This window comes from Pleurodeles waltl, chromosome 4_2, assembly GCF_031143425.1.
Source record: "Pleurodeles waltl isolate 20211129_DDA chromosome 4_2, aPleWal1.hap1.20221129, whole genome shotgun sequence".
NCBI lineage: Eukaryota > Metazoa > Chordata > Amphibia > Caudata > Salamandridae > Pleurodeles > Pleurodeles waltl.
In genome coordinates, this window is record NC_090443.1 from 690,743,104 (window position 1) to 690,764,805 (window position 21,702).

Sequence of the window (21,702 nt, forward strand, 5' to 3'; positions counted from 1 at the left end):
ACAAAATAGATCAGATATGGTAAACCTATGAAGGAATTTAAAAAGGAAAGTATACATTTATTCATCCTTTTTATTTTATTTTATTGGTATTAATCATATATCCTCAACATACAACAGCAAGCAAACTCCTGCCCATTTTGCAATCATTGATACAGAAACGTGTACATTTAGTGGATTATATAACAGCAACATGCCTGACAGGCCCCTGAATTGCAACATCTGATTTGCATGCTGACTTAGTATACAATGCAACTCTACTACCCCTCTGCAGGGATCGACATCAAGTATGCTGTCATAGACGCCCAGTAGTCTTTCGGACGAGATGCCCGGGGAACTCCTCTGCATACATCTCTAATTGGCCTTACAGTATCCAATGTCTCAATACCATTGTATCACTGTCGGGGATGTTCTCCCCAAATGGATGTCCACCCTTCTCTCTGCTAATAATAGGGCCAATGCTGTCAGAGTGCGATTTTCTGGTTGTAGAGGTTTAACATATCCTAAAAGACACGTTTGAGGGTCACATGGGACGGGTTCATCAATGACTTTGGTGTGTATCTGTGTAACAGAGGTTCAGTATCTATGGATTTTAGGACACCCCTAAGCAAGATGCAGCAAGTCAGCCCCCGGTGCACAAAATCTATTACAGCTATCCTCCTGCCTGAGGCCATACTTAGCCAGTTGCACAGGTGTGTAGTACACCTGCTGCACAAACCTGAAATAGATTATGCGCAAATATCCATTGGCTCCGCTAGAGTAAACAGTGGGTCAATCATGGCATTCCACTTGTCTAAGAGAGTATTGACGGGACACCACGTCTCCGTCTACACCATATTATATAAACTGGTGATGAGACCAGATCGAGAAGTGCTGGTAAGTACTATTTGTAAAGTGCCAGAGGCAGGGGGTTCTTGTGGGAACGTTGCCTAGTACTCCTTCAGAGCAGTCTACAACTGTAAATATATAGAATGCATGAGTGGGGAGTCACGACTTTGTTGCAGCAGATCCAGGAATAAAATTAAACCATCTGCTGGGAATAAATCCCACAGTGTTCGTAACCCCACACCTCTAAGGAGAGTTAAGGCCTTTGGTTCCTGCGTGACAGAGAGATTTGGGTGGTGTGCTAGCAGCAGTGCCGGAGCACACAAAAGGCTTTTACCCATTTAAGTCCCTATGACCTGCCACACATTCAAGGTACAGTTAACAGTACTAATACTACCATGTGCCTCATCCAAGTGACTATAAAACAATAATGAGGATAACTGTATAGGGTCTGCTGCGTCCTGTTCCATTCGCAAGGTGAGGTGTGTAGCATTCTGGATGTGCCCAGTGATGACCATTTTCTGCCTGTGCACATAGATAATAAAGGTGAAAGTCAGGAGCATTAAACCCGCCCCATTGAAATGGGAGCATACGTTGTGTCCATGCAATCCGTGGCTACTTCCCCCGGCTCCCCCTTTCCCCCCCCGGCCAGCACCATCAATAATGACTACAGTGTCTTGAAAAATATTCGAGTCAAGAGAACTGGGATACTCACACACAGATAGAGGGGCAGTATTACAATTTTTATTGCCTCTATTCGGTCAGCAAAGGACATAGGGAGGCAGGACCATCATTGAACTTGGTCTTCTAATTTAGTGACTGATCTGCCATACTTATAGTGAATTACCAATTCCGTGTCTCTATGCACCCAGGCACCCAAATACTTTACTGGATCTGGACACTGTTGCAATGGGGATTCCATATGATGCCCTGCAGTGCTGTAAGGGGGAACACATAAGACTTCTCCCAGTTGATTAACAGTCCAGAAAACCATTCAAACCACTCCTATTCCCTAATGAGGGTGTCCAGATGAGTCTCTGGGTCTCGCACATTCAGCACCATGTTACTGACGTGTAATGATATTGCCATTGGGAGCAAGCAGAAGTGGAGAGACTCCTCTGCATGGTGCTGCCAAGAGATGGAGGCCAGAGGTTCCAGTACCAGACCAAACAGCAATAGAGACAGGGGACACCCGTGCCAGGTGCCCCTGCTCACCGGAAATGGGTCTAAGGCCACACCATTTACCCATATCCCAGCCATCAGTTCCATGTACAGCAGTCCGATCTAGTTCCCAAACACAACAGGAACGTCCACCCTCAACAGAATGACAAACATGTATGTCCAGCCAATGTAATCAAATGTCTTAGCAGCATTTAAATGAACCGCCAAAGCTTTCAAAGAGGGATCCAGGTGGTGAAGCAGAGCAAATATTGTCCTAATATTGTGTGTGGTGTAGCAAGGGGGATAAACCCCGCCTGATCCAGAAGTACCAGTTTGGGCATTAGTGGTAAAAGACATGTGGCTATTATCTTGGGCAAAATGTTAGCATCTGTGTTAATAAGAGACAATGGGCAATATGAGTCACAGCACTCAGGTGGCTTGTCGGGCTTGAGCAGTGTGACAATAACGGTTTGTCTAAGAGAGGGTGGAAGACACTCACTCTAGAGAATAGTGATGCCCTGCACCCATGCCATGCAGCAGGCATGAGTCCGACTCTGAGGCTGTGCATCATGCGTTCTTTGCAGCAGGCACAAAAACTCTCTGCCCTACCTTGATAGGTGAAAACTGCCACTTGACAAAACTCCCCTTTCTCCAGCAGGTACATTAATAAATCACCAGCATTAACTTGCCACTTTTATTGTTGCCAGAAAATTTATGAATATATAAGGAACTTTGCTGTGCTTTTAAAACTGATGCACTGCTACAAAACCGGCCCTACTAACAAATCCTGCCTCCCACCCTGGCAGCCTCCTGTCACCCAATGCCTGGTATGACTATCCCAGCCTTGGTGGTGCTCAAAACAGACAATGCCTTGTTGACCATTCAACCAGCACTCACTGACCAGCATGCTGATGCTGTGACTACACAGATGCAGTATTTGACAAAATACAGTGGCAATTAATGTGTAATTCACATAACCTAAATGATGGCTCGACCACTAGGAGGGTTGGACCTGAAACATGTGCTCTTTAACAATCATTTTTTACATTTTGCAGGGCATTTGAAAATCCTGTGTTAACTCCAAAAAACAGATAATCTTATCTTACTTTACGTGTTGCTTCTGTTAGAGGTTTACCCAGGGCCTGCACCTCACAGGCGTCAAAACAACCGGCACAAGCACCACAAGTGGAGTGTAGGAAAGTGCCCCTTTATGTATGGTCCCCCCCCTCTTTTTGCCCCCAGTGTTCATGTGTATGACTCTGTTAGTGTACGAGAAGCCTGCTATCTAGGCCCCAGTGCCTGTGCTCTCTTCATGAATTGTTACATCAGCGTGGTGATTCCCTGATTGGCAAAGCTTTACCCCCCCTTATGAGCCCTTAGTAAATTGTACCCAGGGTACTCAGGGCATAGGTGGTAAAGGGGCCGAGGACTACAGCACAAGTCTGTGTCACCCAAGGTGACCCATCAATATTAGTGGTGGCAGGCCTGCCATTGCAGACTGCCAGAGTGGTGCAAACTGCTCATGTATGACTGTGTCCTAACTATGAGTGGCAGAGTCCCATGCCCTGCTTAACATGTATATAAGCCACACCTAAGGTAGGCCTCTGCAATCCAGGAGCCAGGGTGCATTATATTTAAGGTGCAAATATATGAACATCCTTTCCGTTAAGGCACACTATAAGCACAGGCCAGTCCATAGTATAACATGGGACTTAAGCTCAGCAGGCCTCAGTTGCTAGCTCCTTTATGGTACCGCCTAGATATGTTGAGTTTGGTGTCAATCACCTTGCCTTCTCTCCTGCATCATGAATCTGGTGTTGAGGGATGTCTGGCACGCACCCAGGTGGCACACTAGAAGTTGCCCACCTGTTTGCCACCTTTCTTTGTGCTCTGGCCGAGCAGCCCTCACTTTTTCGTGTGCATGCTGCCACCAAAACAGTTTTCTGACCTCCTGCCAAGCAGCCTGAGTGCTCTCAGAGTTCAGGAACAAAGGTTGATGTAGGACGGAGGTCACACCTCCCACCTCCCAGCTGGGCTAGTGAGTAGAGCCATCAGAGCTTCAACTGCTTCACTGCTCCTGATAGCCATCTGTGCTGTCCCCCAGCAAGGAAACAGCCCTCTGCATGCCCCAGGCACATTTGCTTCTTGTCAGGTGGGAAATTAGCTATGCAGGTTACAGCACGCCCCCAGCAGACTGACTACACCTCTAGGGTGGGCAGCCCAATCTGTGTACTAAATTTTGATTTCTTCCATTTAGGAGTGGCAGAACAGAGGGTTCTGGGTTGCTAAAGGTGACCTGTCCGACTGGATGTGGTCACCTCAGGGGCTGATTAGCTGTAGGAGCTAGCTGCCCATTAGCCACTAGTCACCACACTCATAACTCCCCTAAATCCAGGATTTAAGGAACATCCCGGACACAAGAACCTTAGTTCTGTCCGACCAACTTCAAAAAAGGACAAGGAGAAACTCTGCATCACCGACAATGGACTGCACCAAGTCAAAAGAGGGAACAGACTAGGAACTACATGGTCGGCTCCCACCTGTGGCTGAAACTCATCACTCCTGACCAGAGGGACACTTGCAGAAGCCAGAAGTACCCTCAGGCTCCCCTAACTTGGTGGCAGCAGTCCCCTGCAAACTGCAGTTAAAACCACTTGCAGGATCCAAAGTTTCACCGATCATTGTGCACACCATGGGTTCATTGAAACTTTGCACAACTTTGTACCCAGACATCATGCACTGACTGTTATGATCTGGTCCTAGGGACTGCACAACTTTAACTCTGTGAGGGTTCCATACAAATCACTTTCTAAGTGCATTTTTGCAACCAGCGATATTTCTCCAATAGACTTCAATGTAACGTTTACATTTAAATTCTGCAGTGATTTAATATTGCTTCTAAAATCTAAACTCTGGTTATACTGATTCATTTCCGATTGTTTTGGTGTCTAAAATAAGGTAAAAATAGGCTCTATTTCTATAAATTGGGTCGGATTTCTTTCAAGTCGTGTCAATTACTTATCTTCCATTTTTATGCTGTGAAACACTTAAAATGTTCATCAATGTTAATTGCCACACTACCAGGACTGAGCTAGGGATTTACAAGTGTGAATCCTAGAACCATCTCCGGGGTATTGTGAGAGTATTACATGGTGAAGACCTTTTCCTGCAGGTATTTGGAGAGCCGAGACTCTAGTCGATGTGACGAATCAGTCAGTCTCACTTTCACACAACCTCACCTGCCCAGAAGCCCCACCGAGGTCCGACAGTCTGACTCAGTCAGAGAGTGACAATTAAGTGAAGCAAGTCACTCACAGATCGGTCCTGAACTCGTGTTGTTTCTAGTCAGTCATTCTCTTCTTCACACCCAGCACCCACACAGCAGACATGAGTCCGAATCACCTCCAAAGCAGCACCATGTTAGCGCAGCTTTTACTGCTGCATGGGGGCTGGCCAATAATTTTTGCCAGGGCAGTTATCATTGGTAGTGCTTTTGTGCGCTACTATATTCATATCTCTGGGTACCAGTTAAATGTCCCAAACACAGTGGTACATATACCTCACCAGGCACTATGTCCTCAGCTAGGGTAGGGTGCAACCGGTGCATGCTTGCACTTACACACACATGCTGCTACCTGCAGCATGTGTAGTTAGTCACGGTTCAATTATGCCCAGCCGATCTTCGCTTCATTCTCATGTGCTCAGCTTCCTGGCTCAAGCCCGCAGCAGATATATACAATGTATCAAATCAAGGACTGCCCTGGCCAGCCCAGCCCGAGGTCACCATTTCAGCATAATAGATTACACTTCCGTATGTGAAAGTGGTGTTGCCAAACACCTGACGGGTTTGCATACAGGTTTTTTTTTACCTTTTTCCACCAAGGGCTGCTTTAATTGCAATACGTTTTGTAAGTAAGGCAAAAATATGAAACAAGAGGTAAGAAACTGTGTTTTATTGTAACACAAATTATTTCAAGGTACCTTATTGCGTCGCCTAGCCAGCTTTAACATGTTCAGGGTCATTAACAAATCTAGGGGTTCACACCTTCAGAATGGTAAATGTGCTACTTCAGTGAATCTCTTCCTCATCGTATCGGTTGCGCATATGGCAATAGAAGCTTAAATCAGTTTGTTGTTTCTTATGAAGTACATTGAGTATGTCTTCTAAATCTGTTGAATATTAGTTGAAAATTCATAAGACCTGATGATTTTGCTGTAGTTGTTGCACTGATGATTCAAAAGTTGGACAAGTATTGATTGTTGCATATCAGTAATCCTGATATCATCTTAGACAGATGAAGCAATAAATGAACAGTCAAGAAGGAACCTCTTTGGTAAATACACACACCACAGTGTCTTCTGGGTATCAAGCTATTTATCAATGCAAATTACATGCATTTTATATAGACAAAGTGCATCATCGTATACTGCTGATGTGTTATTCACCCTAGATATTTAAATAGATATATAATGTTTCTCTCTGTAGGTTCAGGAAATTCTTCTACAGATCTTGATGGACCGCCAAGTTCGTACCGAAGTCCGTATGATGGCCTCCATGGTTCTGTTTGAAACCAAACCTGGTCTCGCTTTAGTAACAACCGTCGCCAACATCGCATCAAAGGAGAGCAAAGTGAACCTGCAACTCGCGAGTTTTGTCTATTCACAGATAAAGGCCTTGTCCAGAAACCGAGTCACAGCACTCCATCAAGTGTAAGTGTCAAAGTACGAGGTATAAAATGAACGGGGACTTACAATCAAATGTGATCATGCATGCGAGCTCAACTGTAACAACACCTCAATCATTTCCTTTAGGGCTGCTGCTTGCAGTGTTGCTGTAAAGATGTTGAACCCCATGCTAGACAGAATGAGCTATCGTTACAGCAAAGCTTTACACATGGGCTCCTTCCAGCGTAAGTAAAGAAAATGAACACTAGACACTTTTTAAATTATTTTGAGATGCTGTCTTCACCTTTCCCAAACCATACTAGCTTTGATGTAGCTCAATACAAATGCTGATTAGAAAACTATGAAGTTCTGCAGAGCTATGACTACAATTAAGGAATAGTGTTCATATGCAATTAAACACAATTTTCTTAATATTCTTCCTCCAAACTGTCAAAAGTCAACCACATTTTTACATACAGAGGATATTCCACAATAATAGAAAACTTCAGACCTTCACTCATTGTCATGATTGCATTCAGTAGCACATATCAAAGCTCTAACACAAACACAGGGTACTAATTTTCTGAAAAAAGCCTACCTTCCACATGGACAGGCTGTAGGCATGTTCCTGTTGAGACCAGCAGTACACTGAGCATCTTAGACGTTTAGACCTTGATCTGTTAAGTGTACTTCACCTATTTCATGATGACACTGATAAGAGACATTGAAACAAAAATTTGGTGGATTAAGAAATATCTTGACCATTGTACTGTAAGTAGGCCCTGAGGGCTGCACCCTTCCCTCCAGCCTCCTGGTCAACAGCAGCTCTGGACTGCTGTTGACTGGACTCAGCAATAAATGCTTAAAGATGTTCAGTAAACAACTAGGGTGTTCTGCACTGCTTAACTTAGAAACATCTTCGTTTTTCAGGATATCTTGCAGCAAAAGTGTAAAAATATAATAGAGTCTCCTCTTACTGCAAAAAGTGTATTTCATTAACATACAGAACTGTTTCACCTTAGTAAATCAGATTATATCACTGCATTGATAGTTTTCAAACATGATTTTAGAAACATTATCCCCCTACTCTGACAACAACAACAATAGTGAAATAAAAACTAGTAAATAAGTAGCAGGTCAGACCTTATTTGCACTCTTTGGTTGGCCTGAGTCCCATTGTACATGAACAACATTATACTTCATTAAAACAACACACATCCTGAAGTCTTTTATATACGATGATGAAGAAAAAGGAGAGAAAGTGAAATGAAGCAATTGTTTAGGATTATACAATTTGGTAAAGTGGGTAAAATGGGATTAAACTAGGTCCCAGACAATAGTAATCAAGCATTAAGGGTAATTTATCTACTTGCACACGGTGCTAAGGTGGTGAACCTTGACTACCTTTGGATCAGATTGAGACAGCACTCAGAATATGAAATTGATCAGTGTTGTGAACAAGTATTTCCAAATTCAGTTCTTCATGAAAGGCGGCATTACTGACATGTACATAAATCGCAAATGTGATGTGTTCCTCACTTTGCCAATAACACATTTCTCATACATTATCATCGAAGATCAGCACTTTAGGTGGTATCAAGACGTGAAATATAGTTGTTCTGTGCATATGTATTCTGAGAAAAAAAAATCTGAATCCTTTGTATATTTCAAGTTCAGCACATTGCAACCTGATGGTGTGAAGTGTTATTATTAAGTGCAAGTTTCCCGGAAACTTGGGCCCAAATTTAAGAGATCCTAGCGCCAACTGTTGTCACATTAGCGTAAATATTTTTGGTGCCAATGTGGCAATAGTGTGGCAAAAACAGCGCACCATTTATTTACAAAGTGGCACAGTGCTTGCATTATGACACTTTGTAAAAACGTGTGCCACATTATACCTGCGCCAGGCATTATGTATGCCAGGGGGGCATTCCCCCATTAGGGGGACCGCAAAAATGGCACTGTGTAATCTAAGAGATTCAACTGCGCCATGTTTCGCTGCATTTTTTAATGCCTGCACAGAACAGGTGTTAAAAGGAGGCACCCCAGTATTTAAAATGGGCCTCCATGTACTTTGCAGGATTAGCACCAGCATGTTTGTCGCTAATCCTGCAAAGTATAACAATAGGGCCAAAAATGTTGATGCTGTTGTCCCTAACCTGAGCCATGGTGCACCGTATGTTTAATACGGCGCACATATGGTGGTGTTAGGGAGACGCTAAGGGGTGCAAGAAAAGTGGCACTGCATGTAATGCAGTGCTACTTTTCTTACATTTGGGCCTCAAAATCTTGTATGGTGGCTTGAGTTGTCATGACCGTAAGGGAATGCCAGAATGAAGCAGCAGGATTATGAGCCATCTATGCCCTTTTTTCAAAATGAACATGTATTTATTCTGTTACTATAGATGCACTAATGGCTGGAGCAACTGCAGATGTAGTGATCATGAACAGTGCCAACACAATGTTCCCTGTGTTCCTGCTTGCCAAAACCCGAGGGTACTTCACCGGTGCAGAGGCTGATATTCTAGAGGTAAAGACTGCTAGTCTGTCATAGTAAATGATCCAACTTCTAGACCAGTACATAAAAAAGGGGTGAATTATTGTTTTAACTGAAGCAAAGGCAGATATAGTAAAGTGAGTATCAGGAGATGGGAGGAATCTAGCAAACCGAAGGCCAACTTGCAAGCACATGCCTTCTCCTCTGTGCATGCCACTGTAAGGGAATACTTATTGCAATCTATATCATAGCAAATCAATGAACTAACTGATACATCACGCCTGTCATACAGAAACTTACATTCAAATCTTTTTACTAGATTGCTGTCCGAGCAGAAGGTCTAGAACAAACTCTCAGGAAACAGAATATTCCATTTGCTGAATATCCAATGCGCAAGAAAATCCATCAGATCGTAAAAACGGTAAGGCATTCATTCACATTTGTTGAACCTATCAATTACACAATTCATTTAAAGGCAGGAGTTCCATAAATACCATGGCACATTCATTTCTACTGTAGACAGTCAATGCCTGTCGAACATAGGACAAACTCCCTTGGACTGTCTCCCACAGGCTCACACCATGTGCATTATTGCAAACTTCAACCATTTTAGATGGTCATAGGATCTCAAAAGAGGATAGATAGCTTTACCAATTTCTTGTGCTAAGATTTCCCAAATAGTTTTGGTTCTGATTTGTAGGTAGTCAGCAATGTAAAGCCGACAGATTTATATCAGACACAAATCTACCACCAGGCTTGTTACTGTAGGCAGCAGGAATGTGTATGCTGGCAGCAATGGTATGAATGTTGGCAGGCATCAGTGGTGTGAATGCTGTCAGGATTTGCTGCCTCTGCTGGGTTTCAGTAGATTTTATAAAAACGCAAACCTATGTAACCTTATGTTCAGGAACATTAAGGGCCAGATTTAATAAAAAATGATGGTGCGTGGCGCTGTGCCAAATTTGGCAGCGTCGCGCACTGTCATTTTCAAAATGCAGGGATGCACCATATTTACTGGAATAGGGCACACCCCTGTGTTTCCTCCTACGCCGGCGCTAAATTTGCTGCCGTGCACCAGCGCAACAACCCTTGCACCATAGTGCAAGGTTGGCTGCATTGAGGGGGAGATTGTTTTTGTGCAGGAAGTAAAACCTTCCTGCACAAAAACAATCTTAAATGGTGATGTGCTCTTTTCCATGCTGCAGATTGCAGCACACATAGAAAGAGCAAAAGATGAGAAGAAATGAAATCATTTCTCCTCATTGCGCCATGTTAATGCCACCCCTAGGGTTTACGAAAACTCATAAGTCTGAGGCAGCGTCAAAATGCAATCTGTGTTTCTGTGGCACGCCCACAACAACACCTATTGCATGCCCATTCCACGCAAATTGCTGCGTGCGAAGGGACCGTATTTACAAGGTGGTGTTAAGCCACAAAAAGTGGCTTAATGCTTAATTCCACCTTGTAAATATGGTGCAGGGCATTGCGCTACCGGAGCGTCAAGAAAAGTGATGCTGAAGTGGTGATAGGGGCTCTTAAATATATCCCTAAATGATTTACAATAAAAATAGATTTTTGCTATGTATTTTAAATCAGTCTTTCATAGACATACATCTGCTTTTTCATGTACTATTTATTCATTTTCAGACAAGGTACAATAGTGAGATTGATTCAAGGCACAACATATATTTCAAAAGATAGTTCATAAAAGCAGAACAAGGCTGGTAAACTTTGGTTCTAGTGTCATGAAGAGGGATACACAAATTGGTTTGTCTAATGACAATAAGCCTTTTGGAAAAGGCTGTTCTTGCTCTATGACTGAAACGTAATTTGGGCTGGCTAGCACGCGCTAAAAGGCTAAATAAACTGGATCACTTAATTGTACAATGTTGCAAAATGAACAAAGTATTTAGGTGCAATTACTGTGCCCTATCTGAGTTTAAGGCAGTTACATATAATGCAGCTAAGGTAGAGCTGACTTGGCAGCTGAGGTCCTTGTCTCTACCTACCTGGTAGGGCATCTCCCATCATATACAGAGATTTATGCCTCATTGGCGAGCAGCAGATTGATGAAAGTGCTTCTGCTGAGAGTTTTGGAAACACTGCCAACCAACCACCATGCAACAGTGGGCTTTCAGCATTACATTTTTGAAGACAAACCCTACAGTGAGACTATAGAAAATAATGGCCTCAAAATGCAAGATGTTTGCACTCTGAGCTTATAGCCTATTGATGTCTCTGCAGGTGGCAATCCAAGGCTGTAAAAGTATGCATTGAAAGGCTCTCCATGTATATGGGGCCAACAGAGGTATGAACTAAGTGTATGAACCAAATGGCCCTAAGGCAGATGGGTGACTGGGTCAAGGAGTCTCCCACAGAACATAATGGTTATTCCGACGCTAATTAAGGTGGGAGAACTTCAATTTTGGTCGCACAGGTGCACTGCCGAATTACAGCAGGGCAATCGTTCTGCCAGACTCCAATTGGTGCACAGAGTGTTCCAGTACATAAAGTGGTTGAAGGATTCCGTGGTAATAGTGGGGAGATAGATCAAGCATAGGTGTTCTTTGAACCCAGTTATGTAATGTGTGACTACATCTGTGACAAATTCCACAGCAAAAGTTCACATTACACACAAGACAACTGCTCTAGGTCATGTGAGAGACTGCCATTATCCTAATAACCCTCTCTGATGTAGGGGCATCCAGGGTCCCAACTCTTCTCCATGGAGAGACCTGCTTAATCAGCACATGTTGGATGGCTGTTCTGACAACCTATAGCACTATCCCTCAGGGAGATGCCATGTCTCTCCCACCCCTGCAAAGTCGGGGGATGCTCAAGCAAACATCCTGTAATAAGCAGCTGAAACTGTCAGTTTCTCCTAGTTTTCAGCAGGTTGCCAGAAGCCCAGATGCACACTGATTTTGTGTGCTTCTTCTACTGGCCAGGAATTAAGTTAAAATCAGAAGCCCAAAGGGAGTCAGTGCTGGACACAGTTCTATTTTGCCCATGCCCTCGGTAAAGAGTTACTGGCTGAGGCTTATCCAGTGCCAACTCGATTTGTGATGGAAAGCCCTCTTTAACACCTGCTCTGAGCAGGCGTTAAAAGTGCCATAAAAAATGAGGCGCAGGCATAATTTACTGCAAAGGGTTACAAAGTGGCACTATGCATGCATTATGGCACTTTGTAAATGTGACGCAAGGATTTTGGCCTCGTTGTGCCAAATTAGCATTAAAAAAAAATTACACTAATGTGGCACAAGGTGGCACTAGGGGCTTATGAATATGCACTTTACTGTTACAAGGCATTTTGATTTGAGAAAGCTGTTTCATTATTCTTACTAATAGTGTTCCCTGTTTCCACAGCTGCTGGGCTTTAAGGCACTGCCTGCAGACACCCCATTAATCTCAGCTTACATCAAGCTGTTTGGTCAGGAGATGGCCTTCCTTAACATTGACAAGGAAGTTATTCAGACTGCCATTAAGGTAACCACCTCTCTATTATGTATTCTGATTGCTCTCTACAGCAGCAATATATCTCATTGAACAATTGAATGGTTTATTTCTATTACCACAGGCTGTCAATGAACCAGCAGCAAGGCACAGTATGGTAAAGACTGCTATCAACAAACTTCTTAACGGCGTTGCTGGGCAATTTGCCCAGGCGGTGTTGGCAGCTGAGGTTCGACAGATCGTTCCTACCTGTGTTGGTCTGCCCATGGAACTGAGCATATATTCTGCTGCTGTGGCAAATGCTGCTGTTAACAGTATGTTTCAAATACTACTTTAATGAACACTTATATCAAGAAAGGATTATGTGTACAACATGTTATGATTGAACTAGTGCTACACAGAGACACGTGCTTCTTTGGAATGCTTTTGTATTTCTGATTTAATATTAATCTTTCTTTTGCAGCTGATGTAAAGGTGTCTCCCTCTCCATCATCGGATTTCAGCCTTGCTCAGCTTCTTGAGTCTAATATCCAGGTTCACGCTGATGTAGCTCCAAGGTAAAATACATATACAATTGTTTATCCAAAGAAGCCTGGCAGACATTACAGTGAGCAAAATGATGATTGTTAATATCCAGGGTGACTATTTTTTAAAGTTTTGCACCTAGATTTAAAATAAAGTGTTACATCCTTAGTGAGTTTGTTTTACTCCTAAAATGTCAGACATATTAGAGCCACATATACTAGGCAGGGGAACTAGGTGCTGAGATGCCAGGTGGCTGAAAATAATGGTTCTGATCAGTATATTTGCCCCTACCTATGTCTATTATTTGTTAAATCCCACGTAATTGCAGAATGACAGTGAATATCCAGATTCCATAGTATAATGATATGGGATTTAACAAACACATTTCCACCTGCTCAAAGTTGGTGGGGAAAGGGTGCTAGGAGGCTGGAGCCTCCCCTTGCCCTGACAGAGGGTCAGGTACTGGGGACATGGGCAGTGCGCCACTGCAGCCCTTTCTAAAAGCTATTTTACTGACCAGCTTATATTTTATTGTTTAGTGTTTGTATTCAGTAAAATGCAGGAGATGGAATGTTTCATAAAGGAAGTGCTGGTTACTACCAGATATCTTAATACATTGTGTGTCACTTAGAAAGAGAGTGGTCCATCCCTACCCCTTTTCTACTTTAGACAAAACACTTCATCAGCTGTGCATTACATTTATTAAGCAAGAGGGAATTTTAAAAAGAACTTTGAAAGGTCTTATGTGTACAAGGACCTACATCAACTCCTGAGCACAGAAAAAATAAACCCCACCTATTCAAGACTATGCATACATGGTTACGACCTAAAAGCTGTAGTTGATATACATTTGGCATGTGTGTCTGTGTTAGACCTGACATCCTTAGGGTCATCTTCCCCCATCTTTTTGCCTGCGTCCCTCCATTTTTCTGATCTCGTTTTTGTTGGTTTTAGGATTTTGTGCACTTTTCCACGGCTGTCCAGCACTAAAGTACTTGCGCTATCTCCCCTAAACATGGGAATATTGGCTCCTACCCACTTGGCTTATTTAATGTACCTATAAGTCTATAGCAAAGTGCTTTTTCTGTGCCCTGGACCTGTAAATTACATGCTACTAGTGGGTCTGCAGCACTGATTGTGCCACCCACATAAGTAGACCCTTCACCATGTCGCAAGTCTGCCATTGCAAAGCCTTTTTGTGCAGTTTTGCTGCCACTTCGACTTGCCATTTAAAACTGCTTGCCAAGCATTAAACCCCCATTTTATTACACATAAGTCACCCCTAGGATAGACCCCAGGTAGCCCCTAGGGCAGGGTGCTATCTAATTAAAAGGCAGGACATGTCGTTTTTCACCATTGTGAAGCCTACTCCTGTCATATGCCAGCACTGCTAATTCTCTTATACACTTTTAAGTGATAATTTCTGATCTGAAAGGAGTGGCATTGTCATGTTTGGTATGGTTGGAATGGTAGTGAGAAATCCTGATTACACGTGAAGTTGGATTTACGACTTACAGTCTGTCTCCAATCCACGTCTGGTCTGTGGCCAGTTGATAGCTCCCCTGTGCATTAAACCCAGACAGCCATGAACACAGGGCACTCATCGGCATCTGCATTCCTCTGCATTTTGATGGGTCTTCCTGGGAAGGAATGTTGGAGGAGCTCTTACCTACACTTTAAAAGCTAGTTGGGTCACCCCCACAAAATCAGACACTTTTGGACCTAAAACTGGACTCTGTTAGAAGGACTGCTGTGCTGCCTAAATGACTCATCTGGACTGCTTTTCTGGAAATACTGCTCTCCAGCCTAGTAACCTGCTGCCTGCTGCTCCCTGATTCTGCTCGAAGGACTCTGCATTCTCCCACAAGTGATCTGCAAGGGTTTGGACTGATCTTGCTTCCTGTTAAGAAGACTCAGGGCCTCCAAAGACTTCACCAAAAGATAAAATCCACCACATCAGAAAACCGACTCACCACCTGCGAAATTCGATGCTACACCTGCAGAATCGACACAGCACCAGTCTCACAGCTGAAAAATCACTGCATCACCCACTGGATTGACGCGGTGCCAGTTACATCCTCTCAGCACATTTTGGATTGTCCATGCATCGTCTCTGGGTGTCAAAATGTCCCCACGCTGTAGTAACAAGCCAAAGTTGTGTACTTGGAAATCAACGCATCACCTTGCCCGTGAGGAAATAATCAACGCATCACATCCGCTGCACCAGAAAAATCAACACATTGTTTTATTTTTCAGCGCATGACCTCCTCTATGGCCCTCTGCGTCATTATTTTTGACACATCCCAGGCACTGTGGGCTAGAAAGATACAATCACTAATTCTTATAGTTTTAGACCCATCTAAACGTTTAAAAAGTGATATCTTGACATATACACATTGGATTTTTGTTGTTTTGGTCGTTTTTTATTCAGATAAATATTAGCTATTTTCCTAAACTGGTGTGGATTTATTTTTGTGGGGTTTCCACTGTGTCAGTGTATGAGTGATTGCACAAATACTTTACACATTGCCTTCTAAGTTAAGCCTGCCTACTCTGTGCCAAGCTACCAGAGGGTGAGCACAGGATAATTTAGTTTGTGTAGTGACTTACTCTGACTAGCACTGTGGTCCCTACATGTATAGGGTGCATACCTTTGCCAACTAGAGCATCAATTTCTAGCAGTCTGTATATCCAATACCTGTATAAATCCACGTTCAAATTGCTTTCTAAACATACAGGGTCTTATAAGAAACATTAAATAGGCCTAGTGAAATGGTAAAAGACATTTGAAACTAGAAATAATACTATACTTGCATCCCACGTTCCTCTGATTTCTATGAACTGTGCATATTTGCTGCGATTTACAACATCTGTGTTATAATGTCAATACCAATCATACTGATGCTAGCTTAAGGATGTTATCAATTTGACAATGTGTTGAAAAGGGCAAGCAGAAAAAGGGAATAGAAAATGAAGTTATTATTACCTTTATTAAGCAACTATCAGCGCAATAATCTTCAAAAGTCTGGGCCTTTGGGAAGTAGAAGGTTTTAGGCAATTAGCAGTGTTAGTTGGAGACGTTCTTTAGAGATGAAGAGTGTAATATTTGTGTAGTCCAACTGGCTAACTGAATGAAAGTGGGTCTACTAGTGCAGGCTGATGAGTGAGTAGCCACAGTTATTTGATCCATGCTATACCAAAGCTCCCGCAAAAATAGGTTTAGTATGTCTTCGGTGCAAACAAAAAACTAATTAAAATGCCCTTTTTTTTGCCTTGGGTTCTATAAGCCATGTTAAAAGCGTACTCAAGGTGGATAAGGAAGGTATAACAATAGCGATTGAATAAGCAAGTAAATTAAAAGAATAATGTATATGTAGTTTTATTCCATGCATTGAAAAGGTAACTATATTATACCTTTCTTACCAATCACATTTTAGAAAACGAATACATGGGAAATATATAAAACATTATTTAATCTTTTTGAGGCAAATTATTGTGAGCACCAAAATTATGGACTTTACCAGAATTTGAAAATGATTAACAATCTGTATGACCTATTAGCAAAACAGGTGCAGAATTCTAGTCTTATTGGTGTATGACGACAGTTTATTAAGACTCTGATAATTGCCTCAGTGTGTGTAGTTACCATTGATGTTCAAGCATAACCAGCTTAAGGGAGGAAAACAGAGATAATCCTCTTTAGGTCCAAGAGAGGTATATCCAATCCAGTGATGAAGGTTTCCTTTACAGAGTGGCTTGGAGACATCAGACTTAACTGTGCGCCATACGTAACACAACAAAAGGTAGAGCACAACATTCTTTCCAAGAAGAAACTCATTTTAGACTTCTCTGCCTTTACGCAATTCTGATGATAACTGGCATGGATAGAGGTTGATTCAATTACTCTAATTGGACCATCAAAGTTGAATGATGGTCTATGTGTAAACATACAACTAACTGTACACGGTCCAGTGCTTAAATACATGACTGCCTCTTGGAAGAGACAGGCACAATATGATAATCTGTAAAGAACATGTTGAATATCTTTGAATGCCAAAGACAGAAGATAGGGGAAGAAACCTCTCATTAATATAAACCAGAATTTGAATTACACTTCCTGCTAGTTTAAGGTAGAAGCATGAGTACACATATGTTTTTAGGCAAACCTTCATCAATTAGGTTGCTGCACACTAACGTGAACAACCTTGTAAAACATAGAATACAATATTTGTACAGTAAGTGGATTTGATATGTTGTTTAACGGTGTCCAACTAATATTTGAAGTGCAGTTGAGCCATTGCGGACCCCACCTAGTTTGCCTGCATCTAAGCCTTATGACTAACTGTGATCGGCCAAGGCCTAAGCCACTCCATTCTGCAGCTTCGCTCCCTGACACAAGTGGGCCTGGAACCCTGCATCTTATTCATCGGGCCCACTGTGGCCTGGGAAACATTTATCCGGGGCCTGTATTTCTTAAGAGAGAGGGGCCCTCCCTCCCACAGCTGGAGACACATGTAGCCAGTCTGCAACTGCTTGTACTGACCCACTCTCCTCAAATTCCCCTGGAGGGCTCATGGGCTGACAACAAAGCACCAACAAATTGAATCTACTGTTACCCTTCAAACCTGGCCACACCTGCCATTCCAGAACCAATCTGCACTAGACCCACATGGCCAGGGCTCCGGATCCATTCTCTAGGAGCTCTTTTTTCCCCATGCATAAAGTGACATGGGGGATCTCTCTGATGGGTGAACAACCAGACAAACCCTATGCTGGGCCCTATGAAGTGGGCTGCAGTGGAGGCCACAAATCCTGCGGAGAAGGGCCTTCCTTCCCTCAACAGTGAACAGACAAGAGTAAGCTGTGAGCCACGCATGCTGCTGCTCCCCTCCCCCAGAACCTCCCACGGTGATAAGCGGGCCTGTAGCAGGACACCAGTACATCAGACCATCTAAAGGGAAACTCATGCAACACAGAGTCCACAGCCCTACAGATCTCTGGGGGAGAGACTTAGGAGACAGCCCCTGAGTCGGTCACCCTTGCCTGGGCTTGGGGAACACTAGGTAGGTCCTGGATGTATCACACATTGGGAGGTACCATCAAACAGGCCCCAGAGACCCGTGGAGTCCTCAATTGAAAGCATGCACTGCTCCCTAACACAACATACATGATCCTCTGAGCGGAAAGATAGATGGGAGATCTCCACTATGGGTTTTCTTGTACCATACCTAGGCGATCCAACAGCAGCACCAATGCATGGAGAAAGTAAAAACAAAATTGTGCCATAATCCTCTGCTATATGCTGATATTTCTCGCACACCTCAAAGTCCTCTTTCAAGAGCAATCCTATTTCTTTGATACCTCCAGTCGGTGTGATGGCGAGGCCTGACCTATAAGATATGTGGTCATTTCCCAAGCCACCTCACTTGTGCACCAGCTGCTACTTTCCAACGATTCTCTAAGCATCAGGTCAGTACAGATAGGGGAGACACTGTACGCCCTCCTGTGGAACCCCCTGCAAATAAAGATACCAAAAACTCATAGAACAATCAATGTAAATACCTTTAATCAATGGCGTCATGTGAGAAGTTGGGTTGTTGGTTGACTGGAGTGTGAGCCGTGGTCAGGCAAAAGCCAAAATCCCTTGCAGGGTGAACCACAAAAAGTCACCAATTTAACTTGTGCTTAACCCTGGGTAGCTTGGCACAAAAAGCAGTCAGGTTAAGCTTACAGGCCATGTGTTAAGTATTTGTGCAGCACACAAACAGCAATACTGTGGAAGCACACCACAATAACAATCCCAAACAATTTTAGAAAAATAGAGAACATTTTAATAAGTTAGTAGAACTGAAGTTATGAATTATTAAAGTTAAAAGTTCAAAATAGCAAGGCCTCAGTTTTGTAAAATGGCTACGTGTGCATCTTTAGCACCACAATGAAGAGTTCAGGAATGAATGGAGATCTCTCTTAGGCTTGGTCCAAGTGCAGGCTCAAGATGGTGTTAGTCTGGATGTCCCTGAACAGGAGACCAGCTAAACTAGTCCTTGCAGTCATGTCTGAAGTCCTGGGTGCAGGTGAAGTTGCCGGGCTGGACTCTGGAAGTTCCAAGCAGGCTCCAGGCAGCAAAGGAGTACTTCCAGGTATAGCAGTAATCTGGCAGAGTGCACAACAGGTCACAGCAGGAGGCAGTCCTCTGAGACTCCTTCCACAGGTCCAGCAGTGAAATAAGGAGTCGGTCTAAGAGCCCTACTTTCATACCATGGTGCCCTGCTCCTAGAAGTTGAAAGAAGTTTCCAAAACAGTTCTTTGAAGTTCCAGGAGTTTCCTGTCTCCCCTGCCCTGACTCCTATATGGCTGCACTGACAATAATGGGTTGTTAAGCCAGTTGTGTGGTGGCAGAGCCCAAGCCTTTTCAGGTGCAAGTAGGGCTGTGCTTGGCTCTGCCCCCCATCAAGTCAGTTAAAGGTCCATTGAGACTCTTCTAATTATACCATTGCATGACTGTCTGGGGAGAATTCACAAAGTCTCAACGGTCAGTTACTCCCAGTCTTGTGACCTAAGGCAGGCTGCAGGCTCAAAGGACTAAGGGCAGGAAAATGCCAGCTTTCTAAAAGTGGCAATGAGAAATCTGACTTTACCATTAAATATGGTTAGATGGTTTATCATTACAAGTTCATAGACACCAAACATGACATATCCACCACCACTAGCTTAGGAATTACAACTTAGTGATTTTAATAAAGAATCCCTAATGTTACCCTATGGGAGTAGCAGGCATCTCTGTAGTGACAAAATGAATTTGGGAGTTTTTCACTACTAGTACATGTAAAACTAAAAAGGCATGTCCTACCTTTTAATTACACAGCACCCTACCCTATGGGCTATTCATATGTACTAAAAGGGAAATTTAAGGCTTAGCAAGGGGTTTTAATGCTAAGACCACGTGCAGTGGTGCACTGCTTTCAGGCTGCAATGGCAGGCCTGTGACAAGTTGTAATGTGCTGCTTAAGTGGGTGGCACAATAAGTGCTGCAGGCCCACTAGTAGCATTTAATTTACATGCCCAGGGTATATGGTATACCACTCTACAGGGGACTTCTATGTACACTGTATGCCAATCAGGTGCATGCAAATCAAACCATGTTAAGGGGAGTGAGCACATGCACTTAAGCAGTGGTTAGCAGTGGTAAGGTGCACAGTCCAAAGGCCAACAATCAAAAATCCAGCAAAAAGTAGGAGGGGGAGGCAAAAAGTGTAGTGGTGATCCTAAAGCACAGGCCATTTCCAGCAGGTCACCTCTCTCCAGGAGGCTCAAATCAAGAAAGGAATTCAGACACAGAATCCTTGTGCTGTGCCATTCTGACTATTTTGGTTTGTCCTTGAACTATACAGCTTGGCTAGAAGAATGACTGCTTGATCATGGGTTTGAGGGGGCTTAACTCTAAAGCATGTTATCTTTGGTCTGTGTTTGTTTATGAGCTCTGTTGAACTGTTTGGGGCTAAATATGCTTCTGCGAAGGAAGTGTGGGGTTTGCCCCCAGATCTTGACAGAGATGCTTTGGGACCCCTAAACATTTGTGAATCCATTGAGTGATGCAATTTAAGACCTGGATTACTCGACCTTTGTGATATTCGGAGCATTAGACACCTAGAAGAGGGAGGCTATAGCCATACATTGGCTGCACATAATACCCACTCTCACACTGATATTGATCTACTCTTATTCCCTACAGAAGATTCCCTACATGTTCTGCCGCAATTCTCTGCTGTAGCATATCTGACCACTCCCCACTCACGCTTAAATATGGCCTACCATAGATGGGCCCAAGACCCCTATGTCACCTAAATGTGCACAGACTCACAATGTATGGACGTCCTGGCCACAGAGATTACCACTTACTTTGACACTAAACAGAGGTCTATGCATTCTCCCACCATACTCTGGGAGGCAGATAAGGCCACCATATGAGAACTGGTGAAATGATATGTTAGACGATGCGAAGGTGCTAAAAGATAGGTGATCACAGAGCTGAAAGCCCAAATCATCTGAATGGAGAGACAGGCTTCACCTCAGGACTCAGACGAAACTCATCTGAAACTAGCGCATGCCAGGGCCTCCTTATAACAATTGACCCTGGCGAAAGCTTGCCAGTGCTGGAGGGCAATGACACAAAGGGTATACAAATATGGCAACAAAAATGGGAAACTAATCTATAGGATAGCAAGATTTACACGTCCACCATCTGCTCCCCCGGAGGAACTACATGCCTTGTTGGTGTCACACATGCCCCCCCATATTATCGAACACGCTGAGAGTGGCACTAGATCCACTATCACAATTGATGAATTAGAGAAGGCAATACTAACACTAAATGCTCAAAAGGTCCCCAGTGCCAGATGAATTCCCTTCCAAATATTATCAGAAGTATCAAGGCATATTTGCGCCACATCTCCTGGCTCTATACAAAGAGCGTGTGATACTGGGCTCTTCCCTGAAAGAGATGGACTCTGCTGCCATTGTGATCATCCCAAAATCCACCAATCCTAACCCCAAACACAAAGTTTTCTGCCCTATCTCCC

The 21,702-nt window shown here is 43.4% G+C and overlaps 1 protein-coding gene across 1 annotated transcript in view; it reads left to right on the top strand.

The window, feature by feature from the left end:
* Window positions 1-21,702, top strand: part of LOC138293928 (vitellogenin-A2-like) — a 124,554-nt gene that overhangs the window by 71,471 nt on the left and 31,381 nt on the right. Inside the window, exons 12-18 of the mRNA XM_069233207.1 lie at window positions 6,470-6,693; window positions 6,796-6,893; window positions 9,054-9,178; window positions 9,465-9,566; window positions 12,512-12,631; window positions 12,723-12,912; window positions 13,062-13,155. Of these exons, the coding sequence (XP_069089308.1) occupies window positions 6,470-6,693; window positions 6,796-6,893; window positions 9,054-9,178; window positions 9,465-9,566; window positions 12,512-12,631; window positions 12,723-12,912; window positions 13,062-13,155 (953 nt within the window). The remainder of the gene's footprint in view (window positions 1-6,469; window positions 6,694-6,795; window positions 6,894-9,053; window positions 9,179-9,464; window positions 9,567-12,511; window positions 12,632-12,722; window positions 12,913-13,061; window positions 13,156-21,702) is intronic.